Source organism: Gracilinanus agilis, chromosome 1 (assembly GCF_016433145.1).
Source record: "Gracilinanus agilis isolate LMUSP501 chromosome 1, AgileGrace, whole genome shotgun sequence".
NCBI lineage: Eukaryota > Metazoa > Chordata > Mammalia > Didelphimorphia > Didelphidae > Gracilinanus > Gracilinanus agilis.
Genome location: NC_058130.1, coordinates 373,722,502 through 373,747,675, shown reverse-complemented (window position 1 = coordinate 373,747,675; position 25,174 = coordinate 373,722,502). Strand labels below are relative to the sequence as shown.

The 25,174-nt window shown below is 36.5% G+C and overlaps 1 protein-coding gene across 1 annotated transcript in view; it reads left to right on the top strand.

Moving 5' to 3' along the window:
* The first annotated feature begins 8,975 nt into the window (after positions 1 to 8,975).
* NNT (nicotinamide nucleotide transhydrogenase) overlaps positions 8,976 to 25,174 on the top strand; it is a 96,776-nt gene continuing 80,577 nt past the window's right edge. The window contains exons 1-5 of the mRNA XM_044664037.1: positions 8,976 to 9,047; positions 13,252 to 13,435; positions 17,206 to 17,435; positions 20,322 to 20,539; positions 21,236 to 21,323. Of these exons, the coding sequence (XP_044519972.1) occupies positions 13,285 to 13,435; positions 17,206 to 17,435; positions 20,322 to 20,539; positions 21,236 to 21,323 (687 nt within the window). The 5' untranslated portion in view covers positions 8,976 to 9,047; positions 13,252 to 13,284. The remainder of the gene's footprint in view (positions 9,048 to 13,251; positions 13,436 to 17,205; positions 17,436 to 20,321; positions 20,540 to 21,235; positions 21,324 to 25,174) is intronic.

Here is a 25,174-nt window from a genome sequence, read left to right as displayed (position 1 = left end):
AATGACAGATGGATAAGGAAAGGCCCAGGACAGAGGTTAGGACCCATTCAAAAAGAATGAGGAGGGGCAGCTGGGTAGCTCAGTGGATTGAGAGCCAGGCCTAGAGACAGGAGGTCCTAGGTTCAAATCCGGCCTCAGACACTTCCCAGCTGTGTGACCCTGGGCAAGTCACTTGACCCCCATTGCCTACCCTTGCCAATCTTCCACCTATAAGTCAATACACAGAAGTTAAGGGTTTAAAATTAAAAAAAAAAAAAAAGAATGAGGAAAGGGAAAAAAGCCCTCTTATACTGATTAGATTTTTACCTATAAAATAAAAATAGCACCTGTCTTGAAATGCTTTTTTCTGGTATGCTTTTGATATCTGTTTCTGTCCTGTGGCTTTTTTCCATTTGGTCCTAGGATTGTGTAAATGATTTCCAAAGTAAAGTGTGGTCCCTGGAGCAGACTGAGTAATTGGAGAAATTGCTCCCTTTAAACCTTATGTTGTCTTGAATCATGAGACTTTTCCAAAGAAATGGAAATATGTGGTATTTCATTGATTCTATCTTTGGAATATTGTTGTTGGGTAGGCTATTCTCACTTCACTCTGCATCAACTAATGTAGGTCTTCCCAGGTTTCCCCTTTTCTCATTTCTTGTGACATAGTGACATGTTCCATTCCATTCATGTACTATAGTTTGTTCAACTGTTTCTCAGTTAACAGATACTTGGTTTTTTTAAAAAAAATTTATATTTTTCCAGATTACATGAAAATATGATTTTAATACTTTTTCTGACATTTTTAAATTTGCATCCTCTCTCCCTCTATTTCCTCCTCCTTCTCAGAGAGTTCAGGTAATGTAATATATAGGCTGTACATGTGCTATCATGCAATACATATTTTAAAAGATACATATCACTTAGATTAGAGAAAAATCCATGAAGTAAACAAAGTGAAGAAGGGTATGCTTCAATGTTCATTCAGGCTCCATCAGTTCCTTCTATGGTAGTGGATAACTTTTTTCATTATGAGTCCCCCGGAATTTCTTGGATCCTCGCATTCTGATAATAGTTAAGTTATTCACAGTTGATTATAATACATTATTGCTATTGCTGGGTACAACATTCTCCTGGTTCTGTTCACTTAATTTTGCATTACTTCATATGATATTTTTTGTTATCATCCTGTTTGGCATATCTTATGCTGCAATAGTATTCCATTACAATAAGATACCACAACTTGTTCTGCTATTTCCCAATTGCTGGAAATTCCTTCAGTTACCTTCTTTACCCCTAAAGAGCTGCTATAAATATTTTTGTACAGATAGGTTCTTTCCCCTTGTCTTTGTTCTCTTTGGCATATAGACCTGGTAGTGGTATTGCTAGATCAAAGGGTATGCATACTTTTATGGCCCTTTGGGCATGGTTACAAATTGTTCTCCAGAATGGTTGTATCAGATCACAGCCCCACCAACAGTATATTATTTCCCCAAATTTTCCACATCCCCTCCATTTTATCCTTATCATTTTCCTTTTTTGTCATGTTAGCCAGTCTGCTAGGTATGAGGTTTTAATTTGCATTTCTTTAATTAATAGTGATTTGGAGCATTTTCATATACCTAAAGATATTTTTAATTTCTTCATCTGAGAACTGTCTATTCATATCCTTTGGCCATTTGTCAATTGGGAAATGGCTTGTATTCTTATAAATTTGACTCAGTTTTCTACATATTTGAGAGATGAGGCATTTGTCAGAGATATACTATAAAATTTTTTCCTAGTTTGTTTTTTCTCATCTAATCTTGGTTGTATTGGTTTTGCTTGTGAAAAAAACTTTGCTGTGACCAAATTTCTCTATTTTACATCTCATAATATTCTCTATGTTTTGAATGGTCATAAATTTTTCCCTTACCATAAGTCTGACAGGTAAATTATTTTATGTTTATCCATTATTTCTAAATCATGTGCCTATTTTGACTTTACCTTGGTATATGGCACTAGGTGTTGGTCCATGTTTCATTTCTGCTATATTGTTTTCCAGTTCCTCAGCAATTTTTGTTGAATAATGAATTCTCCCGAATGCTTGGATTTTTTGGTTTATCAAACACTAGGTTACTATAGCCATATACTGTTGCATTCTGAATGTCTGCTACCTTGGCTTCTTCTTTATTTTGCTCCTCATTATAGGAATTGCTGCTGTGGATGTAGATTAGGTTTAGATCAACATCTCACCCCCTAAGGAAATTTTAAATAAATTAGGTGGAAATAGAATAGTATACCTGTCAGATCTATGGGAAAGGAAAGAATTTAAGACTAGGCGAGAGATAGAGAACATTACAAAATGTAAAATGAATAATTTGATTACATTAAATTAAAAAGGTTTTATACAAACAAACCAATGTAACTAAAATTAGAAGGAAAGCAACAAACTGGGAAAAAAATTTTTACAACTAAAACCACTAAAAAAGCTATAATTTCTCAAATTTATAAGGAACTAAGTCAAAATGTACAAGAAATCAAGCCACTCCCCAATTGACAAATGGTCAAGGGAAGTGATACAGGCAGTTTTCAGATAAAGAAATCAAAACTATCAATAATCACATGAAAAAATGTTCTAAATCCTTCCTGATTAGAGAAATGAAAATCAAAACAATGCTAAGGTACCATCTCACACCTGGCAGATTGGCCAATATGACAATAAAGGAAAATAATAAATGTTGGAGGGGATGTGGCAAAATTGGGACACATTATACAGTGCTGGTGGAGCTGTGAATTGATCCAAGGAATCATTATGGAAGGCAATTTGGAATTATGCCCAAAGGGCTTTAAAAGAATGCATACCTTTTGATCCAACAATATGACTACTAGGTTTGTACCCAAAAGATGTAATAATGAAAAATGTTTGTTCAAAAATATTCATAGCCATGCTCTTTGTGGTGGCAAAAAATTGGAAAATGAGAGGGTGTCCCTCAATTGAGGAATGGCTGAACAAATTATGGTATATGATGGTGATGGAATACTATTGTGCTGAAAGGAATGATGAACTGGAGGATTTCTATATGAACTTGAAGAAACTCCAGGAATTGATGCAGAGTGAAATGAGCAGAACCAAGAGAACATTGTACACAGGGAATGAAACATTGTGGAACAATCCAATATAATGGACTGCTACTACAAGACAATCCCAAGAGTCTTATGAGAAAGAATGCTATCTACATAGAGAGAAAGAACTGTGGGAGTAGAAACACAGAAGAAAAACAAATAATGTATCATTTGTTTATATGGACATATGAATGGGGGTTTTGGTTTTAAAAGATTGCTCTATTGCAAAAATAAGTAATATGGAAATAGGTATAAGTGATAATATTTGTATAACCCAGTAGAAATGCTTATTGGATCTGGGAGGGGGGAGGGAAGAGAGTAGGGAAAGAAAATGAATTATGTAAACATGGAAAAATATTTTTAAAATAAAAGAAAAAAATTTCATGGAGCTAGATTAATCTGTTGAACCATAGAACTGATCTGACTGTAATTTATTAATTGATGAAATGCACCTTTCAAATAAAGGTTCTTTCAGCCCTTTCACTGCTAGACATCCTCCCCTCCTTTCCAAGTAGGGGCTTATACAATGGACAGGGCAAACTCACTTCAAGTTGAAGCCAAAGGAACCATGGGATGTGAGTTGGAGAGTAGGACAGGAGGAAGACTTGCTTGGATATGTAAACAAAGAGCTTGTATAAATAGTGATGAATAAGTTAGTCTCTTTATCACTATTAAGTCAAAGAGAAGAATCCTTAAATCACGAAATTGCAGAAGTAAAGGGAAATGATGTGTTGGGGAAATTCCTGTGGGCTATTCTTAATAACAAAATGGAAATTCTGTTTCCTAATATTCAAAAGAAGTGAGGGTAAACAACAATTCATATTTTTCTTTAACACTTCTTGCAAAGAAACTTGCTAAATTTCATGTGTGAATTTCACCTTCAGCTAAGTCTGAGGGAATATGATTGTATTGCTTTCAATTTGGTTAATATCCCTAAAAGGAGCTATTTTGAAAGAAAACCAAACAAGTTTATACTAAAAGGTAATTATTCCTATTATCTTCTCTCTTGTGTGCATATATATTTAAGTATGAAAGTTTATGTATATTTAACTCAAATTAAATTGCTCTATCTTTTTGAAAAAAAAATTGATTAACCTCTTTTATCTTGGCTTTATAGTGATTTCCAGATTTTTCTCTGCATTGAATTCTCCCTTGTGACCCTCCTCTCCCCTCCAAAAAAACCCATCAAGTGTGGCTGGTAAAAGATGAAATGACTGAGGAAACAAAGTATCAAGCTTCCAAGCATATTAATTTATTAAGCTGTGTATGCCAATTGGATATCAAATCAAGGCCAAGCCCCCTCAGCTGTGGCACTGGACCTCAAATACAGATGGAGACAGATTTAGACATTAAAACAATTAATCAAAAAAATAATTAATGAGCTAACTAATTAAATAGAAACAATTAAGCAGAATATATTAGGTAATCTGATTTCTAAATGGAGAAAAGATTAGGGACTTTCCAAGTTGGGAGGAAGAGAGAGAAGAGGTGCAATTTCCTGAAATCAGAAAAAGAGGGATCTCATTCCCCCACCCCTCAATGTCTGTAAACAATTAAATGAACCTAGAAACAATAATTGATTGATCAGTATGGGACCAGCTTTAGATTAGATTAAATAAATAAACAAATAAACAAATAAATAGATTAAATAAAAACATATTTGCTTAAGATGTACAATTGTGAGAAAACTCCTGGTATCCAGTCTTAGGATTTGATTGGGTTTCTAATCTAGATCTTTAGTTAAAAATCTTTTAGCAGTAGGTCTTTCAGCTTCCTAGCCACAGAGAACTAGGTTCAAACAGGGAAACAATGTCCTCTCACAATTCCCACAACTGAATAGTTTTCTCACAGGACAGAAATTGCACTAGACCAGTGATGGCAAACCTTTTAGAGACAGAGTGCTGCTCCCCCTCCCTGCCCCACTGAATGCCATGCCCCTCTCCCCACTGAGTGCTGGGTATGCTCCCCACCCCACTCCTTACCCCATACAGGGGAGGGAGAAAGCACTCCCATTGGGCTGCTTGGTAGAGGGGTGGGTGAAGTGAGGAATGTCCACAGTGAGTATAGAGAGGGATGGGAATGGCCAGAGTATCTGCTCCCCTCCAGCTCTGCTGCCTGTGACCCTCCTACCCTACCCCCTGTACATTCCCATTGGGCTGCTGCGCAGAGGTGTGGGGGATGTGAAACAAGATTGTCAGGCACAGTGGAGAGGGGGAGGGGAGCAGCTCTGCCAGAGTCCCTCTGACTTTCTGGTAATGAACTGGTGGCAGGGAGGACAGGGTAGCTGAGTGCCCACAGAGAATGCTCTTTATGTCATCTTTGGCACCTGTTCCATAGATTCACCATCATTGCACTAGACTCATAATTAAATAGAAAGGGACCTAAGCTAGCTCCAGAGTTAAATCACAAGGTGGAGTCAGTGTGGTTCACTCAATTTCCACTACCAGAGTTCTAATCTCCTCTATTATGTCACAAGCAACATATTTAATTCTGAGGTCCTGTCCAATAATGTATAAAAATATTTCATTATTATTTTCAATTACTTAGAGATTTCCTTTTAGTGATTCTTTCTTGTACATTGTAATATTTTTCAACAAACATTTTTTAAGGTCAACATTGTATAAGACACTGTTCAAAGCAGTAGGAATACAAAGACAAAATCAAGAATAATCTTAGTCCTCAGGAAACTTATATTCTCTTGAGGGAGGAAATATGAAATGTAATAACAGAATAGGTTTAATAAAAGTGATCACATTGCATATTCTGTCATATTTCATTGACATTTTTACTTAATTTTGATGAGTTGTCCTTCCCTCCCCTTCACTTCTTTTCTCTGTCCTTCCCTCTCTTTTCCCTTCCCCTTTCCTTTTCTTCTTTTCTCTTCCTTCTTTTTCTTATAAGGCAGGGGTCGGCAACCTTTTTGGCCGTGAGAGCCATAAACACCACATTTTTAAAAATGTAATTTTGTGAGAGCCATACAGTGCTCACAGTGCGCGCTCCTGTAACAGTGTGAGCTCCTGTAACAGTGCCTCAAAAAAAATTGACTTTATGGTTCCTTCAGAAAGAGCCATACGTTGCCGACTCCTATTATAAGGGATAGTGCCCTGGGTACGGGAGGGATGCATTTGGAAATGAAAGTCATATAAAAATATGTTGTAAAAATTTTAAATAAATAAAAAATAAAATAAACCGAATTGTTCAAGGTTTACTATCAGCAATACAAAGACAAACTTGAGGCCAGACTTTGTCAGGTACTGTGCTAGACACTGAACATATGAAAACAAAAATGAAGCAGATCTTGCCATCTTGGACCTTAAATTCCTATGAGGAAACAACATTTACATATATATATAGAGAGAGAGACACACACACAGAGAGGATATATGATGTTTTTTGGGGGAGGATTGTAAGAGGGAAAATTTAGGTATTATATATATATATATATTAAGGTGTGGCCGCCAGGAATCAATAATTCAGATTGATTCCATAAATAAAATTAAACCCAAGTCAGGATCGGCTTTAAGGTAGTTTATTTACAACTAGGAAGGTAGAAGGTAGGGAAATAGAGAGAGGGAGAGGCTAGAAACCTACTTGAGGTAGAGTCTGGAAATGCCAAGGTAGGCCCAAGGAAGTCAGCCTAACTTAGCCACATGACAATTCAGAGGGGAAGCTGCCTGAGGTCTCAGCAGAGAACCTTCTGCACCAAGTTCAAAGAGGGAACCTCCTCAGCAGGAAGTACCAACATACTTGAAGAGATAGTGTCTTTCCTCACTTCCTGTGGGTCCACCTCTAATTCAAGTGGACAAATGGCAGCCTCTACACTGATTTGGACTGCCCAAAGGGCAGTCCCTTGTTCTTGATTTGTTACTTATTGTCACCTGTGGGTAACTCATCTTCCCTCCCCACTAAGGGAGGTGGGGATGACTTTATCTCTGGTGGCTAGAGTTTTAACTATGAATGGGGGTGAGCTAATTCCATTTACACAGGATTTCAAAGGTATCTTTGCCCACAATCAGTCTGTAAAATACATTTGAAAACTTTATCAAGATAATAAAATAAAAAGATAATAAATTGTATCCATATAAAAAGCAGTCATTATGCAGAGAGGTCATCACAAGCAAAGTATAGTTTAATTTTAGCTTAAGGGATGAGAGGAGTGGTGCCCAATACACATTTGCTGTGTTTAGATAGCTTGAGCAAACAAAATATTTAGTTTTGTTTTGGCTGTTTTATTATGCTGTCATATAGACAGCTGTGTGGCCAAATGGATAGCTCCTTGGGCCTGGAGTCAGTAAGATCTAAGTTCAAATCCTTTGTTGGACATTTATTAGTTGTGTGAGCTTGAGCAAGTCATTTAACCTCTGCCTGCCTCAATTTTATTAGCTGTAAAGTGGGAAGAATAATATTACCTATTTGATGCATAGTAGGTGCTTAGTTAATGTTTGTTTGCTTCCTGTTGCTCTGTCAACACTCAGTTCTGCCAAACTCATTTCACCTCTAATTAAGCTTTCAATTGTCGATGAGGAATTGGGGTGCTTCTCCTAAAACCTTGGCAAATATTTCTTTTATTACAAATGACTCTAGGCTATGACTCCAGTACCTTCAGAGTTCATTAATTTGCTACTAATTTTTGATAAAAAGCAGTCTGAAACTCCAACCTATTTTATAAATACTTCATATGGTTATAATGAAATATCTTCCACTGTGACTTACTGTGGTCTTTCTTGGTTCAAAATTGAACCAACTGCTTTTAATAGCACCTTATTTTCTTTCATCTGCCATTAGTTATGCATCTCTCCAGACTCAGTTTATGCTCTAATTACTGTTGATCTCTTTTTGAATTGTATGAAGAGATGTACAGTACCCTTGTTCACCTTTTAAAAAATATCAGCCAAGATGTCTAAATTCTGCTTTATGTTCATAAATATTTAATACTTAAATTTCTATTCCATAAAAAAGACCCTCCCCTCTTTAAGTCCAATACACTCCCAGACTACATGCACTCATCTCTTAAATGATAAAGTTGAACTGGCCTATGAGCCAGTCCATTTCTGTGAAAAGAAAATTTGATAATATATTTTCATTCCCTTAATACTTTGCCCAAATTAGTTAATATACTGTCAAGAAATTTCTTAGAACATTCATTCCTAAAGAAAAAGAAAAAGGTGTTCCCCAGGCACCTAGAAAAGTATGACTTCCTCAGGGCTAGATTTTAATGCCTGTGAGCACACATTCACATTACATTTCAGAGCTCTGACATAGCTTCCTAAGCATTTAACTCCTTGATTGGAAAAACAACTATCCTAGTCCCGCCTTTTTTATATATAGCTCTCCTCCCTCCCCCTTTTAGATTCTATTACAGTTTAAGTTCTGATTTTCCTCGAGAGCTTGAGAATTCAGTTAAATTACGAAAGACCAGGTAGTCTATACTCTGCTTTAGGCTGAAGAAGAACCAAAAAGGAAATCCTAGTTTGGGATTAGGCTTTTTCAAGGAGAAGTCAGACATGCAAACTTAAAACTCTGAGGTCTCCGGTGGTTGGCACGCGACTTGATTGACGTGAACTGGTAGAGGGAAACTAGTGTGGGGGGCGGAGGATCGCGGTGGAGAGAGACAAAGAGATTTTTGCTGATCTAAAACGTTACAACTAGTCGGAGTTGGTGGGGTTGCCCCTTTTAGGAAAAAGCATTGATAAAAAGGGTAATTTTCCATGGGCTTATCCTTCCCCTAGTTAGGAGGACAGAGAGCGGAGGGAGGAAAACTGGGGGCGCGGGCGAAGGGGGTGGGGAAGGGGGTTGGGGCAACCAGCCGACCGTCACGTGGCAATTCTCAGAGAACGGGACTGCTCCAGGGTTTCCACGGTCTCTCCTTCCGGGTTGAAGGTGCAAACCCTGGCTGGGTTCGGAACCTCCTGCTTGCTATTGCCCGGTCCCCTCCCGGGTAGGCTCTTTCCTTTCAAGCAAAGGTTAGTTTTGCAACGGTGGGTTAGCCTTGCTGCAGGTGCAGGCCCTCCGCCCGTAGGCGGGAGAGATGGGCCAGCTGTTGGGTCTGGAGCTGCGGAAAAGGGACTCAAGAGCCCTGACTAGACTCCTACCCTCATTTCTTTGCTCTGTTAAAGAAACTAGTCTCGGTGCATAAGGGGGCGGGGTGGTCACAATCACAAAAAAATGTAATATTGTCGGGAAAGGAGGCATTGAGGTCAGTTCTGTGGCTAGTGAGGAAGGAGTTTGTTCAGGGACTGTGCTGGGGTGTTGGTTCAGAAGCGGGGTGTAGGTGAAGGTGGCAGGGGGAGAAGGAGAGGCGCCAAAAGCTAGGATCTGCGGTCTTCCGAGCCCTAGATGCCCCCTACGGAGCAAAGCAATGGGGGCAGGGAAAGAAGGAAGAGAAAGAGACTAGAGGCAGAGGCCGAGTGGGAAGGAGCGAGCAGACGGACGGACAGACAGATAGACGCAGACAGACAAGAGACACCGAATGATTGAGAAAGTGACTCTAATAGTAGCTGACGGAATCTGTGCGATATTACCCATTTCCACTCCTGCGCGAATGTGGTGTGGAATGGGTGGATGGCTCTGGAAAGTTAGGGGGAGGGAGGAGCCACAGACCCTTCCTATGCTTTCTAAGATTTTGAGTGCTGCGGCGTGGGCTCGGCGGCGATATCCTTCAAAGGATCGCACACTTCCAAGGTCTTGCTCTTTTTAGCTGGAAAAGATCTTGGCCCCAGCCCTTAATTTTACTGTTACAGAAACCGAGGCCCAGGTAAACTACTGGCCCGAGGTCACACAGGTAATATGTGGCATAGCTGGGATTTTAACGGAGATCCTTCCAAATGCAGCTCTCTCTTTTGCATAGTACCACCTTAGCTAGTGGAGAGAACAGTCCAAATGGAGTAAGACAAGAAACACTTTTTTGTGGGAGGAAAAATTACTGAAGAGCTTCGATTATGTATGGATGGTTGCTTGTTCGCCCCAAGAGTAACTGATTCCCTATGTGGCGTGCTTGATCCTTGGGATCAAGTTTTCGGGAGGGATGACCTTTTGAGGAAAGGTTACAATCTTGAGCTGATAAAAGAGAGACAGGAGCAGGAATAGGCCATCTGCATGCCACAGATTTGAACTCCTCGATAGAAATGACTGTTATGGGGCCAGGACCAATCAGCTTCCAGGAGAGATTATAAATAGCGGTTTTCTTCAGCTGTCTACGTGGTGGGAATTTTGGAGTGCACCTTAATCATTCCTCGTGGGAGGGACTAGCAGAGGCTGGTGGCCTTGGACTTGGTGGCCTGTGTGGGGCCAAGTATCTGACCAGAGCTAATGTTTATTAGGCAGCCATGCCTTCGTTGGTATGTTTGGCTTTGACCGTATGACCTGCTCACTGTTTTAGCAAGTCCTTTATTTGCCCTCTTTGCAAGAGGCATTCACACGTGCTGTTCTTCAAGTGATTGTCAGGAGTCCTGAAAAAAGCCATATACAGAGACAGAATATTAATCCCTTCCCGATGTTCTAGACAACTAGGAGTACTCGTGTTTTTCCTCCACTTTTATTTTCTGCAAACTTCAGCTTTTTGCCCTCCCTCTCTACCTTCCCAGGGCCAGAGTCTTTTGTGATCTTTTATTTCCCTAGTATGATGAGTCAGTTTTTCCTTAAGATTAAGCCAGACATACTATTTACAAAAGAATTATCCTGAAATTCTTAGGAAATGTATTCCTTAACTCTAGTTATTCAATCATTTGTCCATTCAACCAACAGTATTTTTTCCAAATCACATGTTAATTGAGCATCTACTATGTGCAAAGGACTTTTAAGGTCTATAGGGGACAAAATAAGTTGTGATTCTCCTAATGCAGCTTATTGTTTGATAAGGGACCATAATGGAAGAATGTGAAAATGGAGTTGAGAGTAGGACAGTGATTGAAGAACTCAGAAGAGAAGAGTCTCCTTGATATCCTGTAAAGTTGTCATGGAGGAAATGCATGGAAAAAACAGTTCACACATTCATAGTACTTTAATGTTTTCCAAACTTTTTACACTACTCTATTGATTTGGAGCTGTACCATGAAAGATGGAAAGGGAACTGGACAGGTGGAGAGAGGAGGATAGAAGGACATTCCAAGCATTGGGAACATTGTGAGCAATTAAGGAGGCAGAAAGTCATGGGACCTGTTTAGGGAACAGGTTTGGCTGGAGGGAATAGAATACAGGGTCAAAAAGGTAGACAGGAGCCAAGTTGAGGAGAGTCTTAAAGTTTGGATTTTATCTTTGTAGGCAAAGGGGAACTACAGAAAGTTTTCTAACCTCTGATATAATTTTAGTTTTGAGGATATATGATAGTAATTTAATAATATCAATTGCAGTACCATCAAATCACTTGATAAATAATAGTAATTATGCATACTTAAAATGTGTGTGTTATTTCAGACTTGTGATTTCATTGGTATAGGAAACTTCTTTTTAACCAATCTAGATTGTTAAACCAACAATCATTTATTATTGCTTACTATGTTTCAGGCATTTGTGCTAAATCCTGATGATGCAAAGGAAGGAAAAATCAGGCCCTACTTTCTAGGAGTTTATAGTTTTATAGGGAAGACAAACTGCAAGCAGCTATATACAAACAAGATATATACAGAATAAATTGGAGATAATCTAGAGAGAAAAGACACTGGAATAAAGGAGGATTGGGAAAGGCTTCTTGTTGACTATAGGATTTTTAGCTGGAATTTGAAGGAAGCTGGGAAGAGAGAAGGTGAAGATGAGGAGGGAAAGAAGTGTGTTCATGGAGGATAGCCAGAAAGAATGCATGGTGTATCTTGTTTGAGATATAGCAAGGAGACCATTGTTACTGGATCACAGAGTATTTGGAGGAGGCAAATAAAGTTTAAGAAGGCTGGAAATGTATCAAGGGGTTTAAGGTTATGAAGGACTTTAAAAGCCAGAAGATTTTTATTTAGTCCTAGAGGTAATAGGGAGCCATTGGAATTTATTGAATAGGGAGGGATTATGGTGGTGATGTGGCCAAACCTGTGATTTTAGAAAGATCACTTTGACAGCTGAGTGGAGGATGGACTAGGACAGTGATGGTGAACCTTTTAGAGATGGAGTGCTATTTCTTAAAGGGCTTTAAAAATGTTAACAAGGGGGCAGCTAGGTAGCTCAGTGGATTGAGAGCCAGGCCTAGAGATGGGAGGTCCTAGGTTCAAATCTGGTCTCAGACACTTCCCAGCTGTGTGACCCTGAGCAAATCACTTGACCCCCCATTGCCTACCCTTACCACTCTTCTGCCTAGGAGCCAATATGCAGTATTGACTCCAAGATGGAAGGTAAGGGTTTAAAAAAAAAATTTAAAAAAAATGTTAACAATTAGTGCATTATATAGACCCTATCACCAGAAAAGGAGGTAGTCTTGTCATGTAGCAAGAGTGGTAGACAATACACAGGAGAGCTCAACTAGTACATTTGTACCCTTGAGGTAACTAAGAGAACAGGAACATTTATTTATTTATTCATTCATTCCATTCAACAGGCATTAGTTATGCTCCCTAGCATACAAACATTCATAAAAATAAATACAGAAACCGAAACCAGCCCCTCCTCTGTTGGAAGTTGTGTTATTGACTGGATACATTACATACCGAGAAAAGAAAATACAAAGTATTTGTCAAGTAAATAAAAAGTAATTTCTGAGAGAAGTGCCCTCAACTAGGGAGATCTGTATGGGTCTTATGGAGGTGGAGGTAGTTCTTGGTCTGAACCATGAAGGGCTTTAGGGAAAGGAGGCCCTTGAATAGGTTGAGTAGATTTCTGTGGGAAAATGTTTGAGAAAATGTGCACTGAAATCACACAGGATTACCGGGGCGGGGGGGGGGGGGGGGAGGGGGATGGAGAACCTGCAGAGGTATATCCTTGAATGGGTTAAATAGATTGTGAACAACTTGGAAAATCTTCTACTAATAACTATTTCTTTGGGACAGTGCGTTCTAAGTTCCCAGTTATTATTGACTGATCAACTTATAGCATTCAATCTGTTTTTAAGTACAGGGTTTGTTCTATATAAATTTGGTGTGTTCATCTTGACATACGATGATGTTTTCGTGTGTGTTTTTTGAGACCTCAAAAACAAACAAACTAAAAGATTGTTTTTCCCTCTCTCTTTCTTGTTGGACTCATTTGTAGTACATTAGAGGAGATCAATAAATTAAGACCGGCATGGCAAGCATATTGAAAACAGTGGTGACGAGCTACTCAAGTCCTCTCCTCATTAATTTGGGATCCTTTAAGGTGCTACCTGGGAAGACAGAAATTTTAAGAACCTTTCACACCAATCAGACACTGTGGTGTAAAGCACCTGTAAAACCAGGTAAAGTTCAAGTTTTTATATGAATCAGATTATAAAGTACTTTTAGAAGATTCCAAAGAGAATCAAACTGTGATACAAGAATAATGATGTATTATCTTTAGTCATTTTTGGTTCTCATTGTTAATCAGTCATCTTCAGATGTTGAGAAAGGGGTTGTATTCTAAACTCAATTCCTTTTGCCACTGGACAGGATCACTTACAGAAAAACTCAGCTAATTTTCTTAGTTGATGTGGATTGTGAAAATGCATATATGTGGGTAGGGTTCCCTCTTCTCCAGCTGGGCTATAAGAGAAATCTTAGCATTTTCCTAATCCCCCTGTAGTTCTCTTGAAGATGAGAATAATTATTCTCCAGTTTCTTAGTTTTAAGAGCTTGACACAGAGTTGGGGATTTGATTTTTCCAAACTTTTGAGGGTCCTTATTTCTTTTTAGATCTTTTTTCCTTTTAAGTCAAATCCTTTATTCACTGATAGCACTACTATCAGTGGCGCAAAGTTTTCTTTCCCCAGCTTCTCCATGAAGGAGCAAGTGATTGAAGAAGGTACCAGGAAATTTCTGTTTAAATAATTTCTCGGATAAAGGGATGACTCCCTTTGTCAAATGAATAATCACAACTCCCTATTACAGTTTCAGTGATTTTACGAATATAGTTTAGTATGAACCTAGTGGCAATACTGTTTAAAATGTAGGGATTGGAGTAGGAGGGGCCCATGTTACTAATTGAAAGGGAGGCTTCAAGTTGAATTATCAACTAGAAGTTTAGGCAGACCAACTCCAAACAAAGTGAACAATCCCTCAGTCTCTTGTATTACTGAATCTAATCATTAGAGTTCACCAGTAGCATAAAAGTAGAGCATAAAAGATTCATAACTTAGGACAGGACTTCTTAACCTAAGGTCCATGGGCCCCATAGATTTCATAGAATCTGCAAAGTTGGATGGAAAATAAATTATTTCAATATAGTTGGTTTCCTTTGTAATCTTATACATTTTGTTTTATATATATATACAAATTATTCTGAGAAGGAATCCATAGGCTTCACCAGACTTCACCAAACAGTTGATTGTGGAAGTGCCCAAGGAAGATTGGTTAAAATGAGAAGAGAGTAGCTTCATGACCAGCTGGTGTTCAGGCCTTGATTAAATACTGTTTTAATATGGTGGTGGAATCTAGTGCAGCTGAAGCCTCCAGGTTTTCTGTGACACACAAAAAAATAACCTCTACCTAGGGAATCTTTGACCTCAGCAAAATTGCATTTTAGTCGTCTGGATTGTTTCTCTTTGGAAATAGGAGTATTTTGAAGCTATTCTGGTATAAATCAAATGCACCAATTTATCAGAAAATTTCTATGCTTGAGAAATTTTAGCTCCAATTCAAAAATCTTCCTAAGCACAAGTACTTAGTGATATATCAAAGATCTTTGAGTCTTGCATCTCTTTGGGGGCAGAATCAGTTTACTAACAATAACCTCATTTAAATTTGACTGGACAGAGTGAGAGCAGTAACAGAACTCTAGGGAAGAATTAGAAGGCAGAATGTTCAGGAAGGCCTGAAAAGGTGGATAAAAAAGGAAAAAAATAAAACAAAATTCCTGATCCCCAAATACTTGATATGCTAATTTACATTTCCATAATGGGGAGTTATCTCTTTAAGATTATCTAACAAACTGTTGTTAAAGTTATTGTATATAAAAATCTCATGAAAATATTATATATATATTTAAATGCCTCACAATATAATAAAATGAAAACTTGATTCATGCTGAAATTTCTCTTAAATTTTTTTAAAAATTAATTATTTTTTATTTTTCAATTTTTTTCTACGGTTACATGATTAATGTTGTCTTCCTCCCCTCTTTCCTTCCTCCTCCTGGAGCTGACAAGTAATTCCATTGGGTTATGCATATATTTTCACTCAAAACCCATTTCCATATTATTCATTTTTGTAATAGTTTTGTAATGTTTTAAAACCAAAACCCCAAATCATATACCCATATAAACAAGTGATTGATCATGTGTTTTCTTCTGGATTTCTACTCCCACAATTCTTTCTCTAGCTGTGGATAGCATTCTTCCTCATAAGTCCCTCAGGGTTATCCTGGATCATTGCATTGCTTTTAGTAGCAAAATCTATTATAATTTGATGGTCCCACAATGTTTCAGTTACTGTGGATAATGTTCTCCTGGTTCTGCTTATTTGACTCCCATGCTGAAATTTCTTAGTTAACTTTTTGTTTGTCTTTTTTTTTTTTAAACCCCTTTACTTCGGTGTATTGTCTCATAGGTGGAAGATTGGTAAGGGTGGGCAATGGGGGTCAAGTGACTTGCCCAGGGTCACACAGCTAGGAAGTGGCTGAGCCTGGGTTTGAGCCTAGGACCTCCTGTCTCTAGGCCTGGCTCTCACTCCACTGAGCTACCCAGCTGCCCCACCATCTTAGTTAACTTTTAAAGGCAGATAATCTCAGAATGTAGCCTGTTTGGCTTAAAACAACTAGACAGTTTTGATTCACAGTGATAATATATGGAACTATATAATATATCAACATAATTAATATAAAATATAAAAATAATATAAAACATGATATATATAAAGTTTGATAGTTACAACATGTTTTACATTTATGTCTTTGGAACCTCACAACTCTGTGAGATAGTATAAGAAATAATATATGAGCCATAATCTGATCTGAAAAACTGACTTTATTTTGTGGGTAAATATAGTGAGTGGTCTTAATATGGCCAGCCTGTGACAAATATCTCATTAACAGTTTCTTTTATAGACTTTCGACAATTAGTTATCATAAGTGATTAACAAGACCACATAAATTCTAGTATAAGGTTCAAGTATTGATCCTATAACTAATACCCTCAGACTTAACCTATCACAATGATTCTGGGGAAGAGACTTAAAGATATCTCTTGGACATAAAAATCTGAGAATCTTGTTATTGAGATAAATTCTTATAAGAGCAAATACTACTAGTAATAAATTCCATCTTCTACAGCTGATTCAATCATTGTTTCTATTGTCCTTATCAGGAATCAGGATTCAGTCATGATGTTCACTTAACATTCTGAGGTTGATAACAGAAACTCCTAAACTAATTACCTTCTTATTATATAATTACCACCATACTTATATAGTTAATTGATAACTGGGACTAACTTTTTCTAAAATCAGTTACATTTACTAGCTGAAGGATTAATTGTAATCACTTGCTTTAAGATTAATGATATAAAAACAATAAATGCAATTTCATTTTTTTCCATTGGGTAGAGTGAATATCATTCTCATTTTAAAGATGAGGAAATTGAATGCCAGACAGAAATGACTTGTCCAAGGTCATACAGTAAATGATAGAACTGGTTTGTTAGCCTTATCATTTGATCATTTTTATTACATAGCAAATAAAAAGACATTTCTTAGTCTTGGCCCACTGTAGTAAATCATTCCTCCTTCAATAATATATGATCTGGATATCTTCAGATATGTGTGTTAGGAATTTGAAATTGTCATGATGTGGTGTGGTAGGTTGTTGGGAAACTGGCATGTAAAAGTTTTCCATTGCTTGAGAAAGACTATTAAATAGAACTTTTACTTTATTCAGTTTAATAAAGTAGCTAGGGAAAACAATAGTCTTTTGCAAGTGGTGGCAAATTTTTGTGTCCTTCGAACAAGAAAATACACTTTCTCTGAAATAGAAGTCTGTTATTTAATCTTTTTTCTTTTTTGTCAAACGAAATGTATTCTTTTTCTTTGTGTGTTGCAGGAATTCCATATAAACAACTGACTGTGGGAGTACCCAAGGAGATTTTCCAAAATGAGAAGAGAGTGGCTTTGTCACCAGCTGGTGTTCAGGCCTTGGTTAAACAGGGTTTTAATGTGGTGGTGGAATCTGGTGCAGGTGAAGCCTCCAAGTTTTCTGATGATCACTACAAAGCTGCTGGAGCTCTAATCCAAGGGACTCAGGAAGTATTAGCATCTGATTTAGTTGTCAAAGTAATTATCTCCTTTTTATTTCCCCCATCTTCCTAGTATGCTGAAATAGTTCCATATTTGTAGATTTTAAAAATTAATATTCAACATCTCCAAGTTTAATATTTATAAGGTTTATCATTAAAACTAGAAGGGGCTCACCTAAACTACTCAAGTGGAAAAAGAAAGGCAGGGGAAGAGAAACTGAAATTATATACAGAGAATGTAAGGAGACACACACACACACACACACACACACACACACACACACACACACACGCAAGGGAAAGGGAATTGTGGGAAATGTAGTCTAAGGGTTCAAAATTCTAATTACTACACATCTGTGCTTTACTTGATATAAAAATTTATGCCTTTTAATTTAAAAAAGTTGTGAATTTCTTTCAAATTCTTTTTTTTTTGAGCAAAGATTTTCTTTAAATTTTAGAATATTTTTCCATGGTTACATGATTCATGATTCCCTGTCCTCCTTCGCTCCCTGCTCCTGGAGCTGACAGGCAATTCCACTGGATTACACATACCTGTATCATTGTTCAAAACCTATTTCCATGTTATTTCTTTCAGATTCTTATATAACTTTTATCAAGTGGTATATTTCTGGCTGTAAGAAGTAGAGAGGGAAACTTTAGAGATGACTCCTATAGAAATGTGGGGATTTTTTTTTAATTGGCTAGGGAAATTTTGCATGCCATTAAGTTCTATAGCTTTCAAATATTTAGAGCAAGTATTTACATGATTTTGGAATAAGAATAGTGTGGCTTGCATTCTGGATCTTGCTGTCCCATAATCTTTTGATAATTAAAAGGCATGATGATTTAAGTTAAGACAGGTGCTGTTTGTGGAGTAGCAGCTGTTATGCCTAAGGAAGTATTAAGTTAAATGACAGTTTATATCATTAATATGGCAGGAAAGAAATGTTGTGGAATTCCCAAATCTTAGAAGTGGAAGATCAAAATTCATGTTACCAAAGGGGGAATCTGATCTGAGGTAAAGAACCCAAGAATAAATTGATGAAAAAGCAGACTCCTTTAACAAAGCTTTAAAAAAAGGCAAGGGGAGTAAAAATTCCTTTTCTCATTGGATTGGGAATACTTGTAGGTTTATGGAATTCCTTAGACATTGTTTAAAGGTGTGAGTAAAATATAACAAGGCTATGAGTTGCCAGAAAAAATTTTAAGTTTTCTGATTCTCAGTTTTGCTGTAGTTGTAATTAAAAAAAATTCTGTATGAATTTCCAGCACCAGTTTAAAAGTTTAAAGTTTAGAGTAATTCTATTTTTCCTATTATTATTATTATTATTATTATTATTATGACCCTTGTCAGAGACAGAACATGAAATTTTAGTGATAATAGGAAATTCCCTCTATGCATGCAGGGTGGTGCCTTTCTCTGCATCTTTCTTTGAGAGTTGACTAGGCTATTGGAGTGAAACTCAAATAGAAATAGATCCTTGAAGGCTGAATATTGACTTAGAAAAACACAAATTAACATTATCTAGGTTGTATTGTATTTTTATGTTTTGTTAAACATTTTCCAACTATATTTTAATCTTGTTGGGCTATACAAGAATTCTGAGGCCAGATTTGGATCCAGGACTTCTTGTCTCTAGACCTGGCCTACTTAGCTGCCCCAAGAACCCAGTATTTCTGATCATACTGAATTTGATTTTGCCATCTCTTCAATCTGTTTTTACCCACTTGGGGAGTTAGATGAAAATTTCTCAATCCTCAAATTTCACCAATAAAAGTAAATTTAACAATAAAAATAACTAACATTTATATAGGGACTGTGCCAAGTGTTTTATAATTATCTCTTTTGATCTTTATAGCATACCTGGAAAGTAGATGCTATTAATATCCCTTTTTTACAGCTGAGGAAACTGAGGCAGACAATGGTTATATATCTTGCCCAAGGGTCACAAAGCTAGTAAGGTCTGAGACTATATTTGAACTCAGGTCTTCCTGATTCCAGGCCTGACACTCTATCCACTACACCATCTAGCTGTTTTCCTTTTAAAAGAGTCAAATATAAAACAATATCTATTAAGAATATATCTATTAAGCATTATATTATATATGCTTTATAAATATGATAAAATATTTTTAAATGAATAGTTCTCTTTTTCTGAGCTTTCACAACCAAAATGATTTCATTAGCTCAAAACTCCAAGTCTCACATCTAAATAATTATGTATAAAAATGGAATGCCATCTGAAACATCTTAAATAGACTAAATCATAAATGGCAGATTTTCATTTTCAAAAGGAAAGATTTTCACCTTTATATATTTCAACATATGTAAATAGTGAGTTGGCTATAAACCAGCTAGTTTAATATTTCTTCCACATTGGAATGGGCCAGAGTCCCTGTCTTTTTTTTCCTTCACCCTAATTCAATTTATTATGACTATAAATCTGAATTCTTCATTCATATTTTTAAGACTATGTATATTTTTTCTGTGATTATCTGGATTTCCTTTCACACTATAGATAAACATGCAACCCTTCCCTATTTTCTATTTAGTAACCCTTTGTGCATGGAACCCCATGCTTTTCTGCCATTATATCTTTATCAGTAATGAAAGGATTCGATTGGACAGAATTATTTGAAGCATCTTCTGTTTGCTTAAGAGATCGTTAATGCTCTTGTCTTGAGAACATATTTCCTAACTGAATGTTTGTGTTCTAAAAATTAGGAATTAAAATAAGGGTACTGGATAAGTTCAGAGATCACCAAATGGGAATATTTTTTGTTTTTGTTTTTCTATTTGGTATAATTTTAATTATGTCTTTATCCTTATTCTTTAATTTTCTCCTATTTCTTTGTGAAATATGAAAAAGATTTATTTTGTATGTTATGACTTTTAAAAGTGTTGATCTTTTTTTTTTTTCAGGTTAGAGCTCCCATGCTAAACCCTGCATTAGGCACCCATGAGGCTGATCTTTTAAAGAAATCTGGCACACTGATTAGTTTTATCTACCCAGCTCAAAATCCAGACTTGCTGAGCAAACTTTCTGAAAGAAAAACTACTGTTCTGGCAATGGACCAGGTTCCAAGAGTCACCATTGCTCAGGGATATGATGCTCTTAGCTCAATGGCCAACATTGCAGGGTAGGATAAACATTTATTTTTACAATTAAAAAAAAATTCAGTGTAAATGAAAGCAAAGCTATGTTATAGAAACCCTTTTCATTGTAGTTCCAGTTTTGTATGTTTGATTTTTCTGTATAGATATTTTTGACTTTTTGTAGACAATTGCAAAATTTAAGTTTTATTGTATCTTGGTAGACAAGTGATCTATATATCTTTTTAGTTTGTTGAAGAAATAACTTTTTCATCTTAGTACAATTTCTGTTAAGATAATTTTCCAGATTATTTTCATTAATGGATGACTATTGATAAGATTATTTAAAATTCATTATATGTGTATATGTATAAGTAATATACATATATGATTTCAGTAGATTTGCTTCCTTGATTATCTTTCACTTAATTCACAAATCAGTTGGTATTTTGCTAAGTGTTTGCTGTGATTGTAGTATAGGAGATATGTTAGGAACAGGACTATGTTAGATGACAGGGGAGGACGAAGCAGAGAGAAAAGTCCTTAAGTGGGTTATCTCCACTGATAATTAAAGGTTAACTTGAGGTTTTGTCTTCAAATAAGCTTTAAATTATCTTGTGAGAATGAAATATGGAGTCAGTCTGGTTTTATCAGTAATATAATAGCAGCTGTTGACATTTATTTAATGCTTCAAAGTTATTGGTAGCATATTGTTCAGTTTGTATTTTGTTCCTTCTCCCTAGTTACAAGGCTGTTGTCCTAGCAGCAAATCATTTTGGACGTTTTTTCACTGGCCAGATCACAGCAGCTGGAAAAGTTCCTCCAGCTAAGGTAAGTAACAAGAACTCATTACTTACTAATGATGATGATTTTCCTGCTATTGAGCTTTTTAGGGAAGGTTTTCCCTTGTTTATGCATAGATAGTGCAGTTTTAATTTCTCAAATGAGCAACTGAGTACCAGCATTGATCAATTATGATTTTGACATCTTTGTGAATTATGGTTTGGAGAAAAGAGTAGGGGCTAGGCTTCTGTAGTAATTCAGCTGAGAGTAGGGCAATTAGGACCCCAACTCAGTTTTGGGCAGTGTGAATGGAGTGGAGTCTAAAAAAGGGCTAGATGCTCAAGTTATTTTGAAGGTAGAAATAAATAAGCATGTAAGTACCACTGGCTTATGACTGGATTGCATGGAAGGAGATGAAAAAAAGGAAAGGAGGAGAAAGTAGTCATAATCAGCACTGTTAAGTGCTGTAGAAACAGATGAAGGGATAGAAAGGTCAAAGGAAGGCTTTTTTAGAAAGAGACTTGATTACATTTGTGTGAGAGAGAGAGAGGGAGAGTAGTGTCCTCAAAAGAACAAATATAAGGGTTAGTCTCAGCAAGAAGATCTCACCTTTTTGATCTTATCTTTTGAGACTGGAGGATAAGGAAGAGAGGTTTAAAGGTATGGAGGAAGCAGAGTGTTTGAGCCTTTTTGGGAAAGTGTAAGATTAGGCTATCTGAGAGAAAGAGGAAAAGAAAAGAGAAATTCTAGAACCATTGTTGGGGAAACTATAGTTGGAGGGAAAGTACAAAATCAACATGAAGTGCTTTGTGCTTTCTAAATGTCTGTTAATACATGGGAAATGAATAAAAGGATTTCCATGTAGGAGTAATGGTTTATTTTCATAAATCTGAAATGGACGTAGGCAGCATTTTTTCTTGGCTTTCTCCAGCAGCTTCATAGTTCAGTAATAGGAAGAGAGGGGGCAGCTAAGTGGCATAGTGGATAAGCATCAGACTTGGAATCAGGAGAATCTGGGCTCAGATCTGGCTTCAGTTTCTTCCTGGGCAAGTCACTTAATCTCATTTGCCTAAATCCTTGCCCTTCAGTCTTAGAGTTGTTACTAAGAGAGAAAGTAAGGGTTTAAAAAAAAAGGAATAGGAACAGAGATGAGGACAGAGAACAAATTTGGATTAGATATAAATGAATCAGGAACATAGGAAAATAAGTGAATTTGAGAGTAGAGGTGAGCATCTACTAAATGGCAAACCATAGAATCAAAACTGAAGGGAAACCAAGAGAAGCTAGAACAGGAGTAATATTGTTAAAATTAAAATTATCTCAAGAGACTCATTTTTGGGTAAAAATAATTATTTCACATTTATTGGTTAGACCAGCATCATGACCAATAGATTGATATAGATCTTTATGACTCTCTGGAAAACCAGGTTAAGACTTGAGCTACCTTAGGCAGTTTATAAATAGATTTTTAAGAGCTCATTATTTAGTTCCTCCCTTGATCATACCAAGATATCTTTAATTGATAATAGTTAATTAAGAGTTGGTCAGTCAACTTATCTACCCATCCCCACAGGAGTTCAAGTTCCACAGGTTTAGAAAGGACCTTTCTCCTTTTCATCTGTTCATCAAATTCTGTTAAAAAGGAAGACTTTTTTTGGGATTTCCAAGGACAAAGAAAATGCAAAAACTATAGACTTGAACCTGGTTAGAAATTCTCAGTAATTTACAGAAACTGATTCTAAGCCTTTATAATCCAGGACCCTGATATAAAAACAATACAGTATATTAAAAAAATTCTCACAGTAGTTTGAGGGAACAGGGAGAAATTAAGCTATTGAAGGTTGTGTATTGATTATAATTATGATTATCTTAAGATTGGGTCTTCTCTATCTCTCCTTATGTAAAAGTACAGGTGGCACTCATGTCTGATCCCAATAATGATTGGCCTAAAAGCATTATTTAAACTCTTCTGTTTTCCAACCTGCGCTATTCTACTCCTTAGGCAACCCTGGTGGCTCTTCAGTACTGGGATCTTACAGTTTAAGTGTCAGATTTAATGTGAATGACTGACTGGCTTTAGCTCCATCCAGTGCATCTCAGAATGATCAAACTCAAACAAACTCAAGGTCAACTTCCTCCAGGAGCAGGGATTGCAGACTTGTACCACCATACCTACCACCATATATCTTGTTTTAAAAGAACTCCATTTTTTAAAAATCTTTTTTTTCTTATAGATTAAAAAAAAGTTTTCTATTGGTAGCTGTTTTTACATTCCCTAATTACCTTTATATTTTTCCCTTTTCTTTCATTCAGGCAGCCATTTCATATAACCAGAAATAAAAATAATTAAAACAATAAAAAGAAGAGGGAAAAATTAGCATAGTTAATCAACACATAAGGAAATCTGAAAATATAAATTGTGTTCCATACCAAGGATTTCCCATTTCTGTAGAAAGAGTTATCAATTTCTGTCTCTTCTTTGGGATCATACTTGTTCTTTCTTATATGATATTTTCATTAGTAAGAGAAAGGACTAGGCTATAGTTAAAGGAACATTGGCTTGGCAACTAGGGAGAGTTAGATTCTTGTCTCTCTTTTTTCACTAAGTAGCCTCTGCTGTTAAGTAAATCCATGTCATCATGGGTTAAGACTCCACTCTGAGGGTTTCAATTTCTACAAAATGAGATTATTATATTGGGAGAATTTCCTGAATTAGGATCTGGTCTGTGTAACTGTTAGGTACATACATGTATTTGTGGAGAACTATGATTTTGTTTTCAGGGTCATCCCTAGATTTATGTGGGAGGTGAGACCGAAGTTGGTGAAATAGGCCTGGATTTATTCAGCATTTTCTAAAGGTTTGGGGATTATTTATTTCATTGGAAATGAAAAGTTGGAAGTGTGACCTGATAATAATAGTGAGTAGTTCTATGTTTCCACTGAGAAAAAAACAAAATTAAAAGAGGTTAGCTGAAGCATGAGGGATTTAAGTAAGATGAAACAAATAATTTCCCAAGGGAGAGGAAAGGTAGATAGGTATTCAGATGCTTTACCAAAGAAGGTAAGATTATTTTCAACCCTGAATTCCTTAAAAAATTGGAATGGTTCTTATCTGTTGGGATTGGTCTTAAATGTGGTCTTATCTACATTCAGAGAATTAATCAGATAACTTTTCTAGATGCTATCCTCTATTAGAGATTAATGATTCCTCTTTGCATTTGTTGGGGGCCCACCTTCTTTTGTTATTTCTGTATAAGGATTGTTGTATGTTTATAAGCATCAATTTTGTGAGTGCCAGATGCAACATGATGGTGCCTTTAATTGGACTATTTGTGGGCATTGTTCTTAGCAGGCTTTCCTTGCAACCCTGCTCAGGAAATTCATTTCTAAGGTTCATGGAGCATTGTTCCTACTTGTTTCTAGGAGAATAGGTAGGCTCTTCTATCAAGAATTATAAATTCTTGTGGTCTCTCAAATTATAACTTTTAGTAGTCAAGCACTTGCCATTGTTTTAGGTTTTAGGGGCATATTTAATTCAGTAATGTAGTGATGCCAATACTGTGTATTTGAGTGGGGAGACATCTCCCTAAAGTTACACCTATCTTAAAAATGTCTTGGTATTCTTTGAATTTAGAAAGTGTTGGAATTTGAATTAAGGGACATAGTTGGGGTGCCATAATTGAGATTTTGATGCAAAGAGGTTTTACAAGGTGAGACAAAGAGAGGACCCAGTCTTTTATTAATTTTTAGGTACCTCATAATATCAATATTTCAGTGGTTTGTGGGTTGAAATGCTAATTGTCAGATTGAATGGTGACAGGTAGGTGTTTTAAGAAGAAGTTTATATTTTGAAAACAGGATTAAAGAAAAAAGGTTGATTTAACTATCTAAAAGAGAAT